General features: G+C 46.7%; 2 protein-coding genes across 4 annotated transcripts in view; one reads left to right on the forward strand and one right to left on the reverse strand.

Annotated features, from left to right (window-relative positions):
- The first annotated feature begins 103 nt into the window (after positions 1-103).
- On the forward strand, positions 104-6,626 carry PPP1CA (protein phosphatase 1 catalytic subunit alpha). The gene is made up of 7 exons (XM_077320911.1): positions 104-374; positions 2,842-2,973; positions 3,088-3,318; positions 3,552-3,656; positions 4,290-4,513; positions 4,778-4,912; positions 6,223-6,626. The coding sequence occupies exons 1-7, from the start codon at positions 320-322 to the stop codon at positions 6,331-6,333; spliced, it is 993 nt and encodes a 330-aa protein (XP_077177026.1). The 5' UTR covers positions 104-319; the 3' UTR covers positions 6,334-6,626.
- Positions 6,627-8,373: 1,747 nt separating this feature from the next.
- The window catches only part of RAD9A (RAD9 checkpoint clamp component A), a 45,504-nt gene continuing 35,577 nt past the window's right edge, over positions 8,374-18,300 (reverse strand). For all 3 annotated transcript variants that reach the window (XM_077320905.1, XM_077320904.1, XM_077320906.1), the window contains 10 exons: positions 17,649-17,719; positions 16,947-17,087; positions 15,420-15,534; positions 14,343-14,442; positions 13,436-13,545; positions 12,990-13,096; positions 12,841-12,905; positions 12,525-12,623; positions 11,363-11,543; positions 8,374-8,886 (listed from right to left, as the gene is read on the reverse strand). In XM_077320905.1, the coding sequence (XP_077177020.1) occupies positions 8,782-8,886; positions 11,363-11,543; positions 12,525-12,623; positions 12,841-12,905; positions 12,990-13,096; positions 13,436-13,545; positions 14,343-14,442; positions 15,420-15,534; positions 16,947-17,087; positions 17,649-17,719 (1,094 nt within the window). In that variant the 3' untranslated portion in view covers positions 8,374-8,781. The remainder of the gene's footprint in view (positions 8,887-11,362; positions 11,544-12,524; positions 12,624-12,840; positions 12,906-12,989; positions 13,097-13,435; positions 13,546-14,342; positions 14,443-15,419; positions 15,535-16,946; positions 17,088-17,648; positions 17,720-18,300) is intronic.

An 18,300-nucleotide genomic window follows, 5' to 3' on the forward strand; every position in this document is an offset into this window, starting at 1 on the left:
CGGCTGGCGTCTTGCCTCTTGGGCGAGGCCAAGGATGGCGCAATCGCAGAGCAGGTTCACGCTTCCGGGCCCGTGCTGATCCCTCCAGCCTGTAGGTGGGGGTGGCGGCAGCGGCGGCCGACGGGGCCTGTGCGCACGGCTTGGCTTCCTGCTTCCTCGCCTCGGCGGAGCCTCCTCGACGAGAAGTGGGGGAAGAGGGCCGGCCCCCGCCCTGCGACTCGCTCGCTCGCTCGCTGGTCCCACCGAAGAGGGCGGGAGGGGGCGCGCCAGGCAGGAGGAACTCGGCCGGCCCCAGCTTCCTCTCTCCGCCACTGCCGCCATGTCGGACGGCGAGAAACTCAATTTGGATTCCATCATCGGGCGCCTCCTGGAAGGTGAGCGGCTCAGCCCCCTTCCCGTGGCCGGCCGCGGCTTGGGCGCCGTGGGCTCCTTGTCCTGGCGCGGAGGAGAGAGCGGGCCGGGCGCTGGAATGCGCCGCCGCGCCTCTGCCCGCTCGCGCTGTGCACCCGGAGCGAAGAGCGGACTCCCGGGGCGTGTTCGGAGTTCTCACGGAGCCCCCGCCACGGCTTTGCGCGCAGGGCGGCCGCCTCTGTTGCCTTTCGGACACGTGCCGGGGTCGCCGCGGCGGAGATCGCTGGGGGGGGGGGAAGGGGAGCGGAGCGGCGGCGGGGAGGGGGGGTCAGCGTGGGCGAAGGAGCCGTGCGCAGCCGCTGGTGGGAGAAACGCCGTCCGAGGGGCGCGCTCCAGCAGTCGGGACAGCGACTAGCCCAGCGCGCTCTTGGCTCTCTCGCCTCCGCAAAATCTGCTTTTTGTTATGGGGCCCGATGCTGTTCCCATCTTATGGCTTCCATCGCTGAACGTGGGGGCTCCGAAGCAATTAGAAGGAGAACGAGTTTTTTTTTTTTGTGGGGGTGGTGGTCAGGGAAAGCGCTGCAGAAAATGGGGAAAGGGCGTCGCTGGGTCCCCCCCCCCCCCGACTTGGCTCGCCTGGCTGAGGGGCAGATTCCTTTCGACGTAATTCTGGGGCTATGACGACAGATCGTGACAAACGTCTGGGGAAGAGGCACTCCCTCCTTAATCCGTTTCGAGCACTTTCCCACGCGAAGCGACTGAGCCGGAACTGGCCAGACCCCGTTTATCCTTTTTCTTGGGGTTAGCCGTTCTAATGGCCTTTCCAGCAGAGTTCTCTCTCCCCCCCCCCCCCCGGCGGGGATTCTTATTGCGGGGGTAAAACCCTGGGGTAGGGTGGGGTCAGGATGGAGTGGGAGGGGCAGCCCAGAGAGGGCAGGGCCCCTCCCGAAGCCAGCTCCCAAACTCTGGGTCCAAGGCTAATCTGCATAGGGCTTTAGCCTGGCTTACACTATTAGAGGTCACCTTCCCTGCTCCTCCTTCTGCCTCTTCCCAGGTGGAATGGCAACTTTCATCCTTTCTTCATTTAAAAGTTACAAATTATGTTCAAGACAGTCACAATAATAATACAATAACACATTAAACTTTCCCCCAGGTTTGATATTCCAGCTTTTCAGATACTTCCTCCAGGTGGAGCGGTAGCTTTTCTTTTTGACATCCATACACAGACACCCCCCCTGCTGCCATTTTGCCAAATATTCTTTTGCAATCTGTGCAGTACAGGCTGAAGCATGTCTACTCAGAAGTAGGTTCCGGTGAGACGAGGCACTGAACAGACAGCATTTTCTGACCAGCCTAGGTAGTTTGCTGGATCCAGTGGGAACAGCGCTGTTCCTGATCAACCGGCTGGGCACGGGTGTCTGACTGGAGAGCACTCACCCGTCCCAGTAGTGGAGGGCTGTAGCTAAGTGTTCATTCTGAACATTGGCTTTTGAAGTAGGTTTTTTTTTATTCCCATTGCACAGGTGAGGATCTGATGCTGAAAGAGATTAATAGCCTGAGTCTATAGAGAGTTGTAGGAAGCTGCATTCAATTGCCGTCAGCTCTGTGGAGGCCTGTGTATTGCCCAAGGCTTCTGCCAGGTATATTGGTATGGGTCCGAACTGCTTATTCCAAGAAAACCACTGAAGGAGTTCCTTCTTAAGGATCTGAGGAATGCTGGCTGGGTTGCTTAAAACTGTGATGTACATAAACCACCTGTGGAGGGAGACTTGCAGGTGGCATCATGGTTCCAAAATTTTACACCTTCTTGTGCCATTTCTGTACAGTGCTTGCTCTGGCATCGGTCTGTTTGCTTTTGTTCTTGGGAGCATGGCTAAAGGTAGTGACTAAAGTAATCTGGTTTTGGAGTCCTTGAACATCTGTCTGTCCTGACGTCACATAATCCTGCTGTCCTGGAGCTGGTTGAGGTTTCCTAAGTAGCCTGTATGTGTGCGGTGAGGGGATGTCAGAGCGTAGGCTAGGCTTCTCTTGGCTTGCAGACACCACACAGATGTCCAAGCAGAGAAGGATGCAGCCAGGAACAAACTTCCCAAGGAGAGCAGGGATATCACTGGCCTCACTTCTGGCAGCAGATGCAGGAGTAAAAATGCGCTGCAGTGAATGATTGTCAGGTATGGTTCGGCTACCTGAGTAGTCCCATACTGGGCCTCTGGAGATGCAGCAGTGTGACCCCCAAGGAGGTACATTTGTGTGCTTCTTAGGCAGAGGAGGAGTCCTGACGAGCTCTTGTTGCCCTTCCTGAGCCAAGAATGCAGCTGTTTCTCTGAGGGTGTGGCCTACTTGCTGGCTGGAGGGAAGGAAGAAGAATGTGGACAGTGTGGGGTCCTGGTGATGAAAGAAAAGGATGTGATTTGGAAAAGTGTATGCTAGCATTTTAAATAATGCAGAGTTGGGGATGTGAGACAGCCTGGTTTTGTGTTCGTTTCCCAGTGCAAGGCTCACGTCCTGGCAAAAATGTGCAGCTGACAGAAAATGAGATCAGGGGCTTGTGCCTGAAGTCCCGGGAGATCTTCTTGAGTCAGCCCATCTTATTAGAGCTGGAAGCACCACTCAAGATATGTGGTAAGCTGGTTCCTCCTCCATGATGAAAGAGGGTGGTCTCCATACGCAAAAACAAGGGAGGGGAATGCGTTATGAGCTCTTGATAATGTCAGCGATGTTCCTCTTGTTTGCTAGGTGACATACATGGGCAGTACTATGACCTGCTGCGACTCTTTGAATATGGGGGCTTCCCCCCAGAGAGCAACTACCTCTTCCTGGGTGACTATGTGGATCGGGGAAAGCAGTCGCTGGAGACAATCTGCCTCTTGTTGGCCTACAAGATTAAGTATCCTGAGAACTTTTTCTTGCTGCGTGGGAACCACGAGTGCGCAAGCATCAATCGCATCTATGGCTTCTATGATGAATGTGAGCACAAAACGTCCACATTTTAGGGCCTGCAAGAATGCATGGGGTGGGCATGAGGCACAAATCTGTTATCTAGGAAAATGCGCAGTATTGGGATGGAAAGGCCTTGCAAATTTGCTGTATTAGCCTTTTCCACTCTGCTTCTCTCTCCTGCCCTTGCCCCTTTCAGGAACTCCTTAGCTCCTCAGTCAATTTCCTTCCTTCCTGATTCTTCCTGGTTTTGCTGTTTACAGGTAAGCGACGCTACAACATCAAGCTGTGGAAAACCTTCACTGACTGCTTCAATTGCCTCCCTATTGCTGCCATCGTTGATGAGAAGATCTTCTGCTGCCACGGAGGTGAGCTGGCCGAAGACCGGCAAAGAGCAATCAGAAGACAGGTGTGCAGAGCTGCTCCTGCTGCCGTACCACGAGGCACAGAACAGAACCTAGAGGTGGTGCTGCAATAAAACGCAAGCTTGTGGGAGCTGCCAAGCATTTGTGTGGCTGTTGAGTGTGCTCAGGCTGCTGCTCTTCCACAGTGGAGGGCACATCTGGACAAAGTTCACATCTAAAGTTCTGCATTGAAGTTGCATGGAACTTCAGGCAAAAGCGCTTTCCAGCTGTTCTGCCTCTTAAGGAAGAGCACCAGCCTGAAGTATGTGAGACACCCAGTCTCCAAGCTGTAGTACCTGCAGTTTTGTCTTTTGTGACATTCTGCTGCAGAGAAGGCCCTTTCAGTTTTGACAGAAGAGGCAGATGAATGCAGGAAGTTGGAGAGCTTGGGGAGAAAGGGGCAGGTTGTGGAGGCTTCAGAGGCTAGTGGAGCAAAACTATAATATAAACTTAAGGGAGTTGCTGAAAAATGTGCAGTGTAAGGGATAGAATGTATGGACCGACCACTTGGGACAAGTGTGAGCAGCAAGTTAACTTGGGGGCAGCTACCCTTGTGCTTCCCTGTGGCAGTTGGACAGCATTGTCTTGGTCTTTTAGGACTCTCTCCTGACCTCCAGTCCATGGAGCAGATTCGGCGAATCATGAGGCCTACAGATGTCCCAGACCAGGGTCTACTGTGTGACTTGCTGTGGTCTGATCCTGACAAAGATGTGCAAGGCTGGGGAGAGAATGACCGTGGAGTCTCGTTCACCTTTGGTTCAGAAGTTGTCGCCAAATTCCTGCACAAACACGATTTGGATTTGATCTGTCGAGCACACCAGGTTAGAGCACTGTCAGTTGGGAGAGATGGGCTGTGGCCAGGGAATCCCAAAACAGTTTGGGAACAGACTTAAGGGGTTGTTCCTTTTATCATAGGACCTCATTCTTTCTATGGAACTGGGGGCAAATTCAGATGGAAGGAAGGGTAATTGCAGCCTCTGGGAAAGGGCTTGAACAGAGTGTGGTACAAGATGTGTCCTCTGTGTGGCTTGGGAACATATGAGTGCTGGTGGGTTAATTGCCTTCTTTATCTCCTCTCACCCCAGGTGGTAGAAGATGGCTATGAGTTTTTTGCCAAACGGCAGTTGGTGACACTCTTTTCTGCTCCAAACTACTGTGGTGAGTTTGATAATGCAGGCGCAATGATGAGTGTGGACGAGACTCTGATGTGCTCCTTTCAGGTAAGAAGCCCATGAGTTGCCCTTTCTTCTCAGTTAGGGTTACAACATCTTGTGTGCATAAGTAGTAAAAACAGAGGCCAGGGCTGCTTTTTGTTCCCAATGGAAGTTGAGATCTCTGATCCCATTAGGTGTACTAAATGTATGGAATCCTAGAATATGAATATACCTTTTTATAAATGCCTATTCTGTTTTTTAAACTGCCTCTATGAAACGTTAAGAATTAAAACTTGGTGTTTGTTTGTTTTTTAAATTCGCCATTCAAGTGCTTTGTGGTGCCAGCCTAAACAGAAAGGCACCCTTCTGAGCCCACTGGTTTTGATGTATTTAGGATGGTGTAATTCTGCTTCACATTACCATGATATGCTGAATACTGTAACTAGGTATATTAAAACAGCTCTAATATTGATAATACTATCAACCTTGGAAGCCTGAGGAACCAGGCCTTTGAGGTTCTGTGCAACTACTTTGGATTGTGAAATTGATTTGCGGTGTAAAACGCTACTCATTGCCAGTTTGAGCTGATAACGATCCAAACAAGAGCTTGGACAAAACTCCATGAACAAAGCAGTGGTTTGTAAGTTAAATCTGGAGAGCCAGCTTGGTGTAGTGGTTAGGAGTGTGGATTTCTGATCTGGTGAGCTGGGTTTGATTCCCTGCTCCCCCACATGCAACCAGCTGGGTGACCTTGGGCTCGCCACAGCGCTGATAAAACTGTTCTGACCGAGCAGTGATATCAGGGCTCTCTCAGCCTCACCTACCTCACAGGATGTCTATTGTGGGGAGAGGAAAGGGAAGGTGATTGTAAGCTGCTTTGAGACACCTTCAGGTAGAGAAAAGTGGCATATAAGAACCAACTCTTCTACACACGTCATGTTTGGCAGGAAGAGGGGGATCATACCTCAAGTCTAGCATAATTAAAAGTCGTCATTTCTGTTTCCTGCCTTCAGTGATGTCTGTGGTGCTTCAAAATTGCAGAAAGTAAAATAAAGTGTAGTCAGATCTTTACCCCTGAGGAGTTGATAACCTGAACCTTGACATTGGGGAACGAATATAGTAGTCAGGAAAGACACTTGTAGTTATAACTGGGAATGGGGATTGATGAGTTAAACATTGTGGAAATCATAAGCCTTAGTGTGTGATCCTGAAATGGAATTGCGCTTTAAAAAATACTGGTAACATAAAATTCCCGTCTGCCTTTCTTTGTTTTAAATCTGCCAGGGGTAGGCACTTTATTAGTCAGGTGCAAAACCAGAACTACCTCCCATCTGGTCTCCTGCATCTAATCTTTTTTTCTCTTCTCTGCCCTACAGATCTTGAAGCCAGCTGATAAGAACAAGGGTAAATATGGCCAGTTCAGTGGCCTGAATCCTGGTGGCCGCCCAGTCACTCCGCCACGCAATTCGGCCAAAGCCAAGAAGTAACTAGTCCTGCCTGTCCCCTCCCCTCAGCTGTAGGTGTGGGGCCCAGGCTGTCTTGCGTAGCGCTTACACTGTACAGCGGCTGCCTTTCTCCCTAGGGCCCAGCCATGTAATTTTTTAAAAAACTTCTGAATACGAATTCAATACCAAAAATTCTGCTCCCCTATGATGGGGATGTCTTTATTTTTGGGGGTATTTTTGATTGATCTTTTTTGCCAACTTTGTCCTGATGTGTGCCCTCCCTTCCCCCACGGGGGCATTACGTCTTTTTTGAATAAACATGTAAGATTCTTATACGTCTGCCTTCTGTGTTTACTGTTTAGGGAAAATTGAGAGGGGGTTAGTTGGTGAGATGGAAGATTGCTTTTCATCCTCATTATGGGAATATGACTTTTGAAATGTAAGGTGGTATAGAAGCGACCTGGGAGGAAGATAGGCCTCAATTTTTTAAAAAGAAATTGCTATATTTCAGAAGGTAGGTGAAACAACAGAATGCTTTTGTAATCATTCACCATCTGGATTTTCTGATGCAGAAACAGTTACAGTATCCAACCTTGCATGGTAATATGAGATGTTATAAGGAGAAATAGAAGTTATATTGACAGTATGGACTTGGAATGCCATCCCTGATAATTGCCAAGATTGAATTTGATAGCTCCTAAGATGTCTGGCTTTCAGAAGGGGAGGTTTCGACCACCTCCACCTCTCCCCACAATACTAGATGTAGTCTTGCCAGTTAAAAGCCTTTTAATGTGATCTGTACAAAAGTCGAACTACAGTGCAGACTCCCTAGGCTCAGCTAAGAGCCAGTTTGATGTAGTGGTTAGGAGTGAGGACTTCTAATCTGGCATGCCGGGTTCGATTCTGCGCTCCCCCACATGCAGCCAGCTGGTGGACCTTGGGCTCGCCACGGCACTGATAAAACTGTTCTGACCGAGCAGTGATATCAGTGCTCTCTCAGCCTCACCCACCCCACAGGGTGTCTGTTGTGGGGAGAAGAAAGGGAAGGGGAATGTAAGCCGCTTTGAGCCTCCTTCAGGTAGGGAAAGGCAGCATATAAAAACCAACTCTTCTTCTTCTGAAGGGCCTTTTAGAAAGTGTGGCCCCTAAAGATGGTTTTAATTCGTCTACTGTTAACTAGTGGTCAGAGGAGAAGTCCAGGCAGTCCAGCTCTGAACCCATTTCCTGCAGGCATTCTTCCCATTAGGGGCTTCCTAGGGCAACTGGGATAAAAACTACATTTATTCTAGCCCTGGCAGATCTCTCTTATATGCTGTAAGCTCTTTAAGGAGGCCTTTGCTCTTGCTTTCTCAACATGAATCAGTCTTTTGTTGCTTGATTAGGCTCTCTAAAGCCCAGGCCACAACACTGTATTAAGAGCTCTCTTGGTGGACCCAGGCAGTCCTGGCCAGCTTAGCCAAAAAGAGGCAAAGTGCTAGAAGCTACATTCAGAATGAATGCAAGGAGGTTCAGGTTGTTTGAGGACAGAGGGTGGTACTGTGTGTACCAAGGTCAGTGGCTAGTAGGGTTGGAATGCAAAGTGTATGTTTTTGTAAACAGCTACTTTGTATATTTTGATTCCACCTACAAGATGAGTAGGCTATACTTTTGCAGATTAAATCACGTCTTGCAGTTATGGCTATGTTCAAGGGGCTTTATAGTGTAAAAGTAAAGCTGAAAAAGAACTTTCTCATAATACTTTAACCTAATGCAGAACCTATAGCAAAGAGAAATAGCTCAGGAGGGACAACTGGTACACAAGGCACCCCCAAAAACTCCTGGCTGTTCAGTCCTTTTCCATCTCCCACAGTAACTTTTAAGGTCAATATGGTAGCTTTATCTACCGCCACCCTTTAGTATTTCTCTTCCTGAAGCAATCTTCTTTCAACTTCCACATGCTTTATGACAAACGGCGATGATAGGTTCAGCTGTTTAACAAATTCATTGCAGAGGCAGAGAGGCCTACCTTTTTGAATTGTAGAAGGCATTAGAGTAAGGACATAACTAGTGATTTGCTTCATATCAACAGCTCATACTAGTCAAAACATCTAGAAATATATTTATTTGGATACAGACCTACCATGCCTCTGCATCAGACAGAAACCTGTTGCAAGATGGCATCTTGATTCATACATTCTTATTTTTAGCATCTTGATTTTTAAAGTCCTGCTTTTAACATTGCCCCCCCCAAAAAAACAATGAGTTCACTGTTGAATGTGTAAGGCTGTACAGCAGATCAATGGTTTTGTCCCCCCCCCCCTACAAATACTGCCATGTAAAAAAATGTGTGCTTGTGATAAAGAAATGGTGTCTCTGGTTCAAATGCCTAGAGCTCCTCTTGATCCTTATCTGGAAAGAAGTGGACTGGGCTCCCTAGCTCACCAGATAGTAGCTCTCCTTCCCGGCTGTCATGTTGAAGCATCTGTTGTGTCTCAGTAGGCAGGAGCCTTCTCAGGATTCGCCCTCACTGTCTTCTGCTAGCACCTCTTGGCCAGAGCCTGAGTAGAGCAAGGTCTGTGACTGGTTTAGGACTGAGCCAAAGAAAAAGGAACGGAACTGTAAAAGCAAAAGGAAAAACAGGTTTTGAACAGAAGATCTAGAAAACTGAAAGGCCACAACTGCCATACAAGTAGCAATTTCTCTACCATAGACAGCCAGAAAACTCAGCTTTTGTATTAAAGCAGCAGGGGGGGAAATCTATGTAGAAACATTGAAAAGCATGCAAGTGGTTCATTCAGCAAAGAAAAGAGGGAAAGGTGTAGGATTCTACAAGTCTCTCTTCTTCCCAACTGCTTAAAACTATAGAAACATCTCAAATGCTGTTTCTGCCACATTCATAAGAAAAATGTGGTATATCTAAATGAAGCACAAAATCTGATTGTCACTGGAATTCTGGGATGCAGATAATGGCTTGATTCCAGTTAAACTTAGACATGGTTAAACCCAAATCAACAAGCTAGCTGGCTGACATGTTGTTTTCATTAAGGAGCTGTTCATTTTCCCCCATTTGCAGCTGGTTTTCAATTTTATTTTTTCTTTTTATTATATTTTCTTTGTTTCACTGGGAAACTTTTCCAGCCCCTCCTCCCCATCCAATTAAGATGATATTCTCAGGGACTATAATCCCCCAAGAGAGTTTTTCTCTGCCAAAAAAAAAAATCACACAATTAAGTTTTCAGTTGCAGAGTAGAGCCATGGCGATATTTGGCAATTGACAAAAGGAGACAGTGGGTACAGAACAAGAAGTAACAGGATCATCCTTTGTTTCCACATGTCCATCCATTTACAAGGGAGCTCCTTCAGGGACTTTAGAGCAAGCTTTCTCAACCGGGGTTTCTTGACGGGCCTGGAAGGGTTTACTGAATGGATAGGAGTTAAATCAATTTTTAATATTTTAAATTTGTTAAACATCTGGTGATATGACCAAAAATGGTCATGCTGATTCCCCCTCCCCCCCGCTATGGCCAACGATGGGCCTGGAGGGGGTTGGAAGAGGAGTGGCCCCGGGTGTGTACACAGCTCTGCTTCCCAACCATATTCTGCACAATGGTGCCATTTCTGAGGTTTCTCAAAGCCTGAAAAACATTTCAGGGGTTTCACAACAGTAAAAAAATTGAGAAAGGTTGCCTAGGTCAAAGGTTAAAGCTTGAGTATGGCAAGGCAATCTGCAGAAGGGGGACAAACTTTTAGTCCATTCACATGCTTATATAACATGCATGTTATTTAAAAATACAGCCCTACAAATCTGACAAGCCCCCTACCTCCTATCTGACCTGGTTCTTGGTTTAACTGTAAAAAGGAAATAACCATTTCCTGGTATGCTTACACTCACTACTGCTTTTAAGGACAACTAAAAACCTCAAGAGACATCAGAATGTTGTTGCGTATCATTTGCCTCTTGTCTGGGTTGGCACTAGATCAGTTTTGCCTTGTGTTACTGTCCAGCTGTAGTGTGCAGAGATCAGAGCAAATCAAGCTGATTCTGCCAGGCATTCATTGAATTGGCCTCTCTTCCCTCTCTCCTCAATACACTAGCTGCTGCATGCCTATATCCCAATGTGTGCAAGCAAAATGGTGATCAGCAGGTGCAGCATCAGAGGGAACAGACGAGCCATTGTGCTGATAAAGCACCAAATCCCAAGTATGTAGACACGACTTCAGAAAGACAGAAGGATCAGATGGCGAGGTCTGTGCATTTCTGCTGACAGGTAAACATGTTAGTCAGTTACATGTCTGCATAGTCCTACTCTTCTGATTCTTAAGACAGACAGACAAAAGCCAAGACATAATTCACAGCCCAAGATTTCCAAATACTATTAGTTTTCAATGGATGTCTTTCTACTGACAGTCACATACCCACCAGTGTGATAAGAAATGGAAGGAAAATAGGGCTGCTGTTTAAAAGAAGTAGAGTTGGTTCTTATATGCCACTTTTCTCTACCAGAATAAGTCTCAAAGGGGCTTACAATGGCCATCCCTTTCCTCTCCCCACAACAGACACCCAGTGAGGTGGGTGAGGCTGAGTGAGCCCTGACATTATTGCTCAGTCAGAACAGTGCTGTAGCAAGCCCAAGATCACCCAGCTGGCTGCATGTGGAGGAGTGGGGAATCAAACCCGGCTCGCCAGATTAGAAATTAGCACTCCTAATCATTACACCAAGCTGGCTCTAAATTACACTAACAGAGCAGCTTTGTTTAGATTTTAATTAATATCCAAATGCATTCCCATTCATTTAATGGTCCTTAGAATTAACTAAATCGGGGATGAGAGCAACTTTGTACATGGTAGTTCTAGGAAGTACACATTAAAGTTCAGTGTACAACTCCTTGTTCTGTGAAACAATATACACTTATTTCATCAAGCAAAAATAATCTCATGATAATACAGGTTGAAACATACACATTTCTGTTTCTCAGATATGGAGTACTAGAGGTACGATATAAAATTATGCAGCAGCCTGGAGATTCCCCTATCATGGCTCACACTGTGCATTCATGCACCAGGTGTAGAATCTTCATTGCACATGCATACCTTTTTCTGTGGTGGTGTGCCTGGTACAGTCTCTTCATGGTTACTATCCAAGTCCCTTGGGTCAGTGCTGGGAGATGGACACGCCCCCTCCCCACCAGCACATGTGGTTTCCATGGCAATCATGTAGGCGTCAATGTCATCATTGGTAAAGTCATAAGCAGGAACAATGGCCTTGGGTGTACTAGAATGAAAAAAAATCTAGGGAGTGTCCAACTATCACAGGGTATGTTGTACACATACCTGCAGTGTGGCCCCCTCCCTCTGTGACTGACACACACACACATACACACCTTCCCTGCTCTTCCTGGTCCCTCCCCCTCCCTCTCAGACACACACACACACTCCCCATTTCCCCTCCTTACTGGTCGCAGCAGGAGTTCTGCGTCCCTCTACCAGTAGTATGCTAGAGTTCTGAGGCCAAGGGCTGGTTTCGGAACTCTGCTGGTGGTGGGTCACACATCTTCCCACCTCCCAGGCCTGCTCCACTTTGCGGAGGGCAGGACCAGCCTGGGAAGCAGGGCACTGCCGTCAGCAGAGCTCCTAGGCCCATGGCTGAGCCTTGGAGCTCTGCTGGTGGCGTCCACGATCTACTGCCATGCACCCTAAGGCAGGACAATGGACGTCTCATCCCTTATTATTTCCATTTGAGGGCACGCTCATGTAGATGTGTTCCACGTCCAAAATGGAAATGGACAGTAAGTAAATACCTGGCTCTACTTCCTAGGCAGAGGTGGCCCATCAAGTTTGGAGATTTGCCATTGTTGGGAGAGAGACTAGTCAGTTGTGATCCCACCAAGTGTTGCTTCATACTCTTATCATTTAAGCAACATTAGCAAAACAACCAACAAACAAAACGCCTACTATGGCATCATCAATGCACAGCATAAAGCTAAGATGAGCAGTCCCCACAGTAACCAAGGCAATTGTGCATACCTACTTATAAGATGGTTGCCCTGATTAGGAAAGGGAGGTGATAGGTAAGATCTGTTCAACAAGCATTAAAATGTCGATCAAGAATGACCAGTCATCCATCAGCCCCAAGTTAAGCTTTTCTCTGCCAACCAGAAATCAAGAATCCACTCTTGAATGTCAATGGCCTCTAGATTCTCCTTCACTATTGGGTTTAGCTGTGCTAGAATTTGTGGGGCAGAACCTAGCTTACCAGTTGGTCATCTGGGAACTGTCACCATCTGGCTCTGCCAATGTTGCCAGGACCAGGTGCACTTCTAGCAGGGGGTCCTCCAAAGTAAAAATAGCTGGTCTGTGAGGAGAAAATTGATGAGGAGCCAAGTCTTGTAGACTGATTTTTCCATGAGAAACAACTGAAGAAGATCAAGCCAGGCATGAGAGACCATCCGTTAATCTAACCAAGGTACCCCCATCCCTAACTTCCCCTTGTAGTGAAGCATTACTGCCTTTTTTTACTGGACATAAACAAAGACTGCATTCCTCAGGATAGTCCCCCAGAGAAGACATACCTGCCAGGGATGCCAAAGTGGATATTAATGGGAAGATTTGAAGACTCTGCAAAACTTAGAAGACCCTAAAAGAGAGAGACAAAACGGGGTAACCGTAAGGGCAAAGGTGACAACAGCAAATTAAGTCAAGCAACAGGAAATTCACTCACTCGAAATTCCTTAAGGCAGAAAGTAATTTGTGTCTCCTGCTGGACATGGAAGACCTGGAACTCATCCTCACTCAAACACAGCTCTGTCACCATTGCCTGGCCTGCCTCTGAAACAGTGACAAGGGTCAGAAAAATCCTTTTCTTCATGCCGCTACATTCCAAACTACTATTCCCCCTGCCCATTGAGGATGCACAGTAGGGGGGAATGGTCAGGGATGCCAAAGACAGTCCATTTCAGACAGTATGTATCCCACCAAGCGGCAACTTGTCACATATAGTTAATGAGTGGTTCTTTCAAAACACAGGCTAGAACAGTTAACAAGGATGCTACGGCATTTGTGGAGATACTTAGGAACAGCAGTGCTGTTAAGGAGTGACAAAAAAGCTTCATCTACTTTGATAGTTCTGAGGACAAGGTGGAAACGGGGTCACAGTTGGAAACTCACCTGTCACCTCTTCCAGGTAACTGCGGAAAGTCAGTTTCCCACCAGGGCTGGCACCCATGGTCACCTCAGCCAGAGTTAATGGAAAGTGCACCACAGCATCTACTAATAACCTGAATTGGACAAGGGATGGGCACAAAAATGGGTAAAAATGGAGGCAGTGAGCAAATTCCTTCGCTGAGCATGGCCAACTCCCTGTCCTACTGGGTCCAACAGGTTGTACCAATTAAACTATTAACAGTCTTTGCACACAGCATGAGTGGGCATGAAGTACTTTCTCCCTATTATAACTTCATATGCATCCACACACCAGGTTCACGTTCTGCCGGTCCAGTGTTTTAAAGCTAAACTACAGAGTGGCGCAGAGTGGTAAGGCAGCAAACATGCAGCCTGAAAGCTCTGCCCATGAGGCTGGGAGTCCAATCCCAGCAGCCGGCTCAAGATCGACTCAGCCTACCATCCTTCCGAGGTCAGTAAAATGAGTACCCAGCTTGCTGCTGGGGGGTAAACGGTAATGACTGGGGAAGGCACTGGCAAACCACCCGGAATTGAGTCTGCCATGAAAACGCTGGAGGGCGTCACCCCAAGGGTCAGACATGACCCGGTGCTTGCACAGGGGATACCTTTACCTTTACCAGTAGTTCCAGAGAAGACATATATCTTCCCAGGACAGATCATTCATCCATACAAAGCCTGCGTAAGTTAGAACACATCAACTGCACAATAATGTTGCCTACTATGCAAGGAAGCCTCTGAGCACCTGGATTATGGGGGCTGAGCATGCAACAGATGGACATTTCCCCCTTTCCAAGCTGTTAGGGATTACTGGACAAATCTGTACACTTCAATCACAAAATCCTTTGTATACCCCAATCCCTTTAGCCCTTATTGCAAACATAATGGTACCAACCTGGGAGGAGCACGTAGATTTTGGGTGCACTGTTCAGTGTCAAAAACTGCCTGCAGTGATTCACATTCCTGGAATGATAAGTCATGGGTCTTAACAACACCTGTGGAGAAAGCCTTAGTTGAAACTGGCCCCTGAGGAAACCTTGTCTTCCAGAGGACCCATATGCCATTAGAAATTTTTCTTAAGACGTATGAAGCTCTTCCCACTACAACGTACACAACCTGTTTTTGATGTGGGACACATCTTCTGGCACGCCTTGTGTAATGGAAATGTAGACGGACATGACGTCCATAATTCTGCCCACAAAACACACCAGAAGGGCTCAGCCAGTGGCCATGCTGGCCCCTGGGGCCTAGGCAGCCACTGCACAACCTGTGGGGGCTGAGGCAGCAGTGGAGAAGCAGGTAAGCAGGATGGGGAAGAGGGAAAGGGAAGGGAGCGTATGTTTGTGTGTGTTTGCTTGGGAGGGAGGGAAACCAACAGGTAAAGGGGGAAACAGGAGGTGGGAAGGGGAGGGAGTCTCTGTATGTCTGTGCATGTGTTTGTTTGCGAGGTAAGGAGGGAGGGACCAAGGAGGAGGTTGGGAAACCAACAGGTCAGGGGGGAAGGGAAGGGAGTCTGTGTGTGTATTTATGTGCATGTGTGTTTCTGAGAGAGGGCAGGGGCCCCTACTCAAGTAGCTCCAGAGCAGGTATGTGTCCCACATACCCTCTGAGAGTCTGGCTGTCAGGATAATTTTTCTTATTCCTGCAGTCTGAAAAACTGAAAATGAAATGGGCAGGGGGATGACTCTTCTGCAATATCTTTTCCCCCTTCCAAATTATGGTCAAAATACTTCTAAGACAAAATTTTAAAACAATATTGTTACAGCCAATTCATGCTGCTGTAAATCTTAGACCCAAATATACCTATGGGCTCCATTCTTCTAGCTCAGCACCAGTTGCTAGCATACTTGCAGAATTTCTGCTGATTTTTCCTCCATTAAATTTATGCTCTCAGCCATGCATCCCACTGCAAGGCCCAGTATACCACACTTTTTGACAATGTTTAGGCAGGTTCCTCCTGCCCATGGCTCACCATACTTGCAGTGCAGTTGCACACGGAGCCTGCTGTCACAGAAATGCAGTGAGATGATACATTTCTCCACAGTCTTCTCCAGCAAGGAAAGCGAGCGGAACACAGCCAGGAAAGACTGGAAGGCACAAAGAGAAGCCAAAATAATAAGCACCTTTTTCTCTCCAACACTATTCTCACGTACAACACTGTCCACTAGCACTTACTCTCCTCCCAGAAGACCAAAATGAAGTACCCCAATTTGATTTCAGACAGCTTGAGTTTTTTGTTGACAGACTTATTTTCACTTACAGTCAAAAGAGTTCAGTTTTGAAAGTATTAATAAAATCTATTTTTGGTAGTTTGATTGAGTAATGATGGGGAATGGAATGATCTTATTGCAGAACTTGATGCCTGCTTGCCTCCTGGTGCCTTGGAAGTATCTGGTAATCAACATAGAGTGCACAGACGATGAGAATCACAATAGCTTTTAAAAATTGACATTTTTGACAGCTCAGTGCTCCTATATCCAACTGCTGCTTCTCTAGTTTGAAACAGTAGCTGTGCTAGATCAGACTAAACATACGCTTTCTACAGCATTTGAGCTGGCCAAGGTCACCTGGTAAGACCCTGGCAAAGTAGAATTTGAACTCAGGTCTCCCCAGTCATTGTCTGATATGCTAATAATTACATCACATGGGATCTCAGCTTTCTTTCCCAGTCCTCTTTAGTTTTGTGGGAATGAAGATAGATATCTGCCCAGCTGCGACTGAATGAATTGCAAACTTAGATATTAATATTTAGAAGAAGAAGAATTGGGTTTTATATGCTGTTTTTCTTTACCAGAAAGAGTCTCAAAGCAGTTTACAATCACCTTCCCTTTCCTCTCCTCACACACCCTGTTAAGTAGGCGAGGCTGTGAGAGCCCCGATATTACTATTTGGTCAGAACAGCTCTATCAGTGCTGCAAGAAACCCAAGGCCACACAGCTGACTGCATGTGGAGGAGCAGAGAATCAAACCCAGCTTGCCAGATTAGAAACCACTGTTCTTAACCAGTACACCAAGATAGGTCTCTAGGGGGATTGCCTAATCAATCTGCACAGTTGTTGTACCTACTGTGCTACATATTTGATATTATATGCTTCCTGTGTGTAACTGCCATATGATAAATAAATATATCTGCCCACAAAGCAGGAACATCCAACTGGCCACACAAGTAAAAACAAAACATGTGGAAATGCTTTTCAGCTTGATCCTCTCATGTGTGCATGCACAAGAAGTACTTCTGAATTTAATGAGGTTTGCTCCTATTTAAGCATGCTAAAGAATGCAGACAGTTTCCAAATCTAGGAAAAGACAAAAACAAAGCACAATATCAGCTGCTCTCAAAGCTACACCAACTCCTCCTTCACTACTCAGGATAGTATCACCACTCGTGTTTCTATGAGCCAGTGTACTGTGACAGCCAGCAGGTGCTCTGCAGGGGCCTTCCAAGGAGAGCTTGCAATTGTCCCCCTCTGCAACCTACATACAGTCCAATATAACTAACCTTCATAAACACTTTACATCTGACAGGGCCAGCATCAGGGATAGGCCCTGATTCTCCAGGCGCATAGTGTTGGAAGAAGAGGGGAGCAAACAAGAAGCAGGCATATGCCGAGTGAGATGCATTGACTGCACGTAAAGACAGCTGAAAAGAGAGAGTGAAAACATCAGGTGTGGCATCCTTACGGTAGATCAGAAGACTCCCAACTTCCTTTTATCCCCCTAGCAACTTAAGGCTGTTTTGCACAAGCACACTGGCCTGCAGACCCCAAATCACCTGACTGCTTCAGACATATTGACAATGGAGAAAGAAATGGTCATGTAGGAGACTTTATATTATACATTCAGAGAAATATATTTACACTGTGCTGCTGGATGATCCTCACTCTGTCACATGGGTGACATGTCTCTCATAGGAAAACATCCTCCCTTTTAAAAACATTTCTTTTTTTTTAATCAAACTTCAGAGAGATACCCAATAAGTACAGAATCTAAGCTTTAGTACACAGATATTATAAGTTATAATAACTTGGATAGAACACTTTACTTAAGGCCCTGCCCCAATTTCGGTGTGAACAGAACTCTGATCTGCACCTTCCTGCAATGCTTTAAACTTTCTAAAAAACACACGTCTATATGTTCATTTTACTGCAGATTGTCCACTACCACACAATCTCTCCTCTTCCTCTACCAGTTCCTTGCTTACCCCTTCCTTCAGTGGCTGAATGTAGACTTCATCTCCAATGCGGGAGAGAGAGTGTACTGCTTTCCCCAGAGCTGCACAAAAGACAGAACATTGAAAGTATTATGAATAAATCTAAGTGACTTTCAATGGCTTCTACCATAGCCCCTTTGTATAGGCTGAGATCATTTCCTACAGCCTCATCTTGGACCATTGCTTTTATTTTATTGTTATATTCTGCAGTGAGGCCAAGCCTGCTAAAGTTCCTGCCTACGCAGGTCAGAACACTCTTTTCCTGTATCACTCCAATATAATGGAACAAAGCTTCCCACCACTCTCTTCTTTCATTATATTCTTTCTCCACGCACAATGAAAAAAATTCTCTTTTTAGGATACAAAGCTCTTGTTGGGTTGCTTTCCATCTACTATGCTGACATAGAGCTGTAAACATCCCAGGCCGCTGGTCGACCTTGCTGCTGGAAACTAGATTCAGGCCCCTGGAGATCTGATTTTTTCCTTGCACTATCTATACATTCCCATACTGAGCTCACAGTCCCTCTAAACAAAGTAGTTATTTCTGAGACATGTGCAGAACAGTGAGAGTCACTTGGTACCATGTGATGCTCATAGCTCTTTACCATCTTGTCACTTAAATGGAGGCTTTGGATATAATAAA

The sequence above is a fragment of the Paroedura picta genome, chromosome 2 (genome assembly GCF_049243985.1).
Source record: "Paroedura picta isolate Pp20150507F chromosome 2, Ppicta_v3.0, whole genome shotgun sequence".
Classification (NCBI taxonomy): domain Eukaryota; kingdom Metazoa; phylum Chordata; class Lepidosauria; order Squamata; family Gekkonidae; genus Paroedura; species Paroedura picta.

Excerpts from the sequence above, each read along its gene's own strand:
- PPP1CA (XM_077320911.1), top strand. The coding sequence starts at position 320 with ATGTCGGACGGCGAGAAACTCAATTTGGATTCCATCATCGGGCGCCTC. Across the intron at positions 2,974-3,087 it reads AGCACCACTCAAGATATGTG|GTGACATACATGGGCAGTAC; the intron begins GTAAGCTGGTTC and ends CTTGTTTGCTAG. Across the intron at positions 4,913-6,222 it reads CTCTGATGTGCTCCTTTCAG|ATCTTGAAGCCAGCTGATAA; the intron begins GTAAGAAGCCCA and ends TCTGCCCTACAG.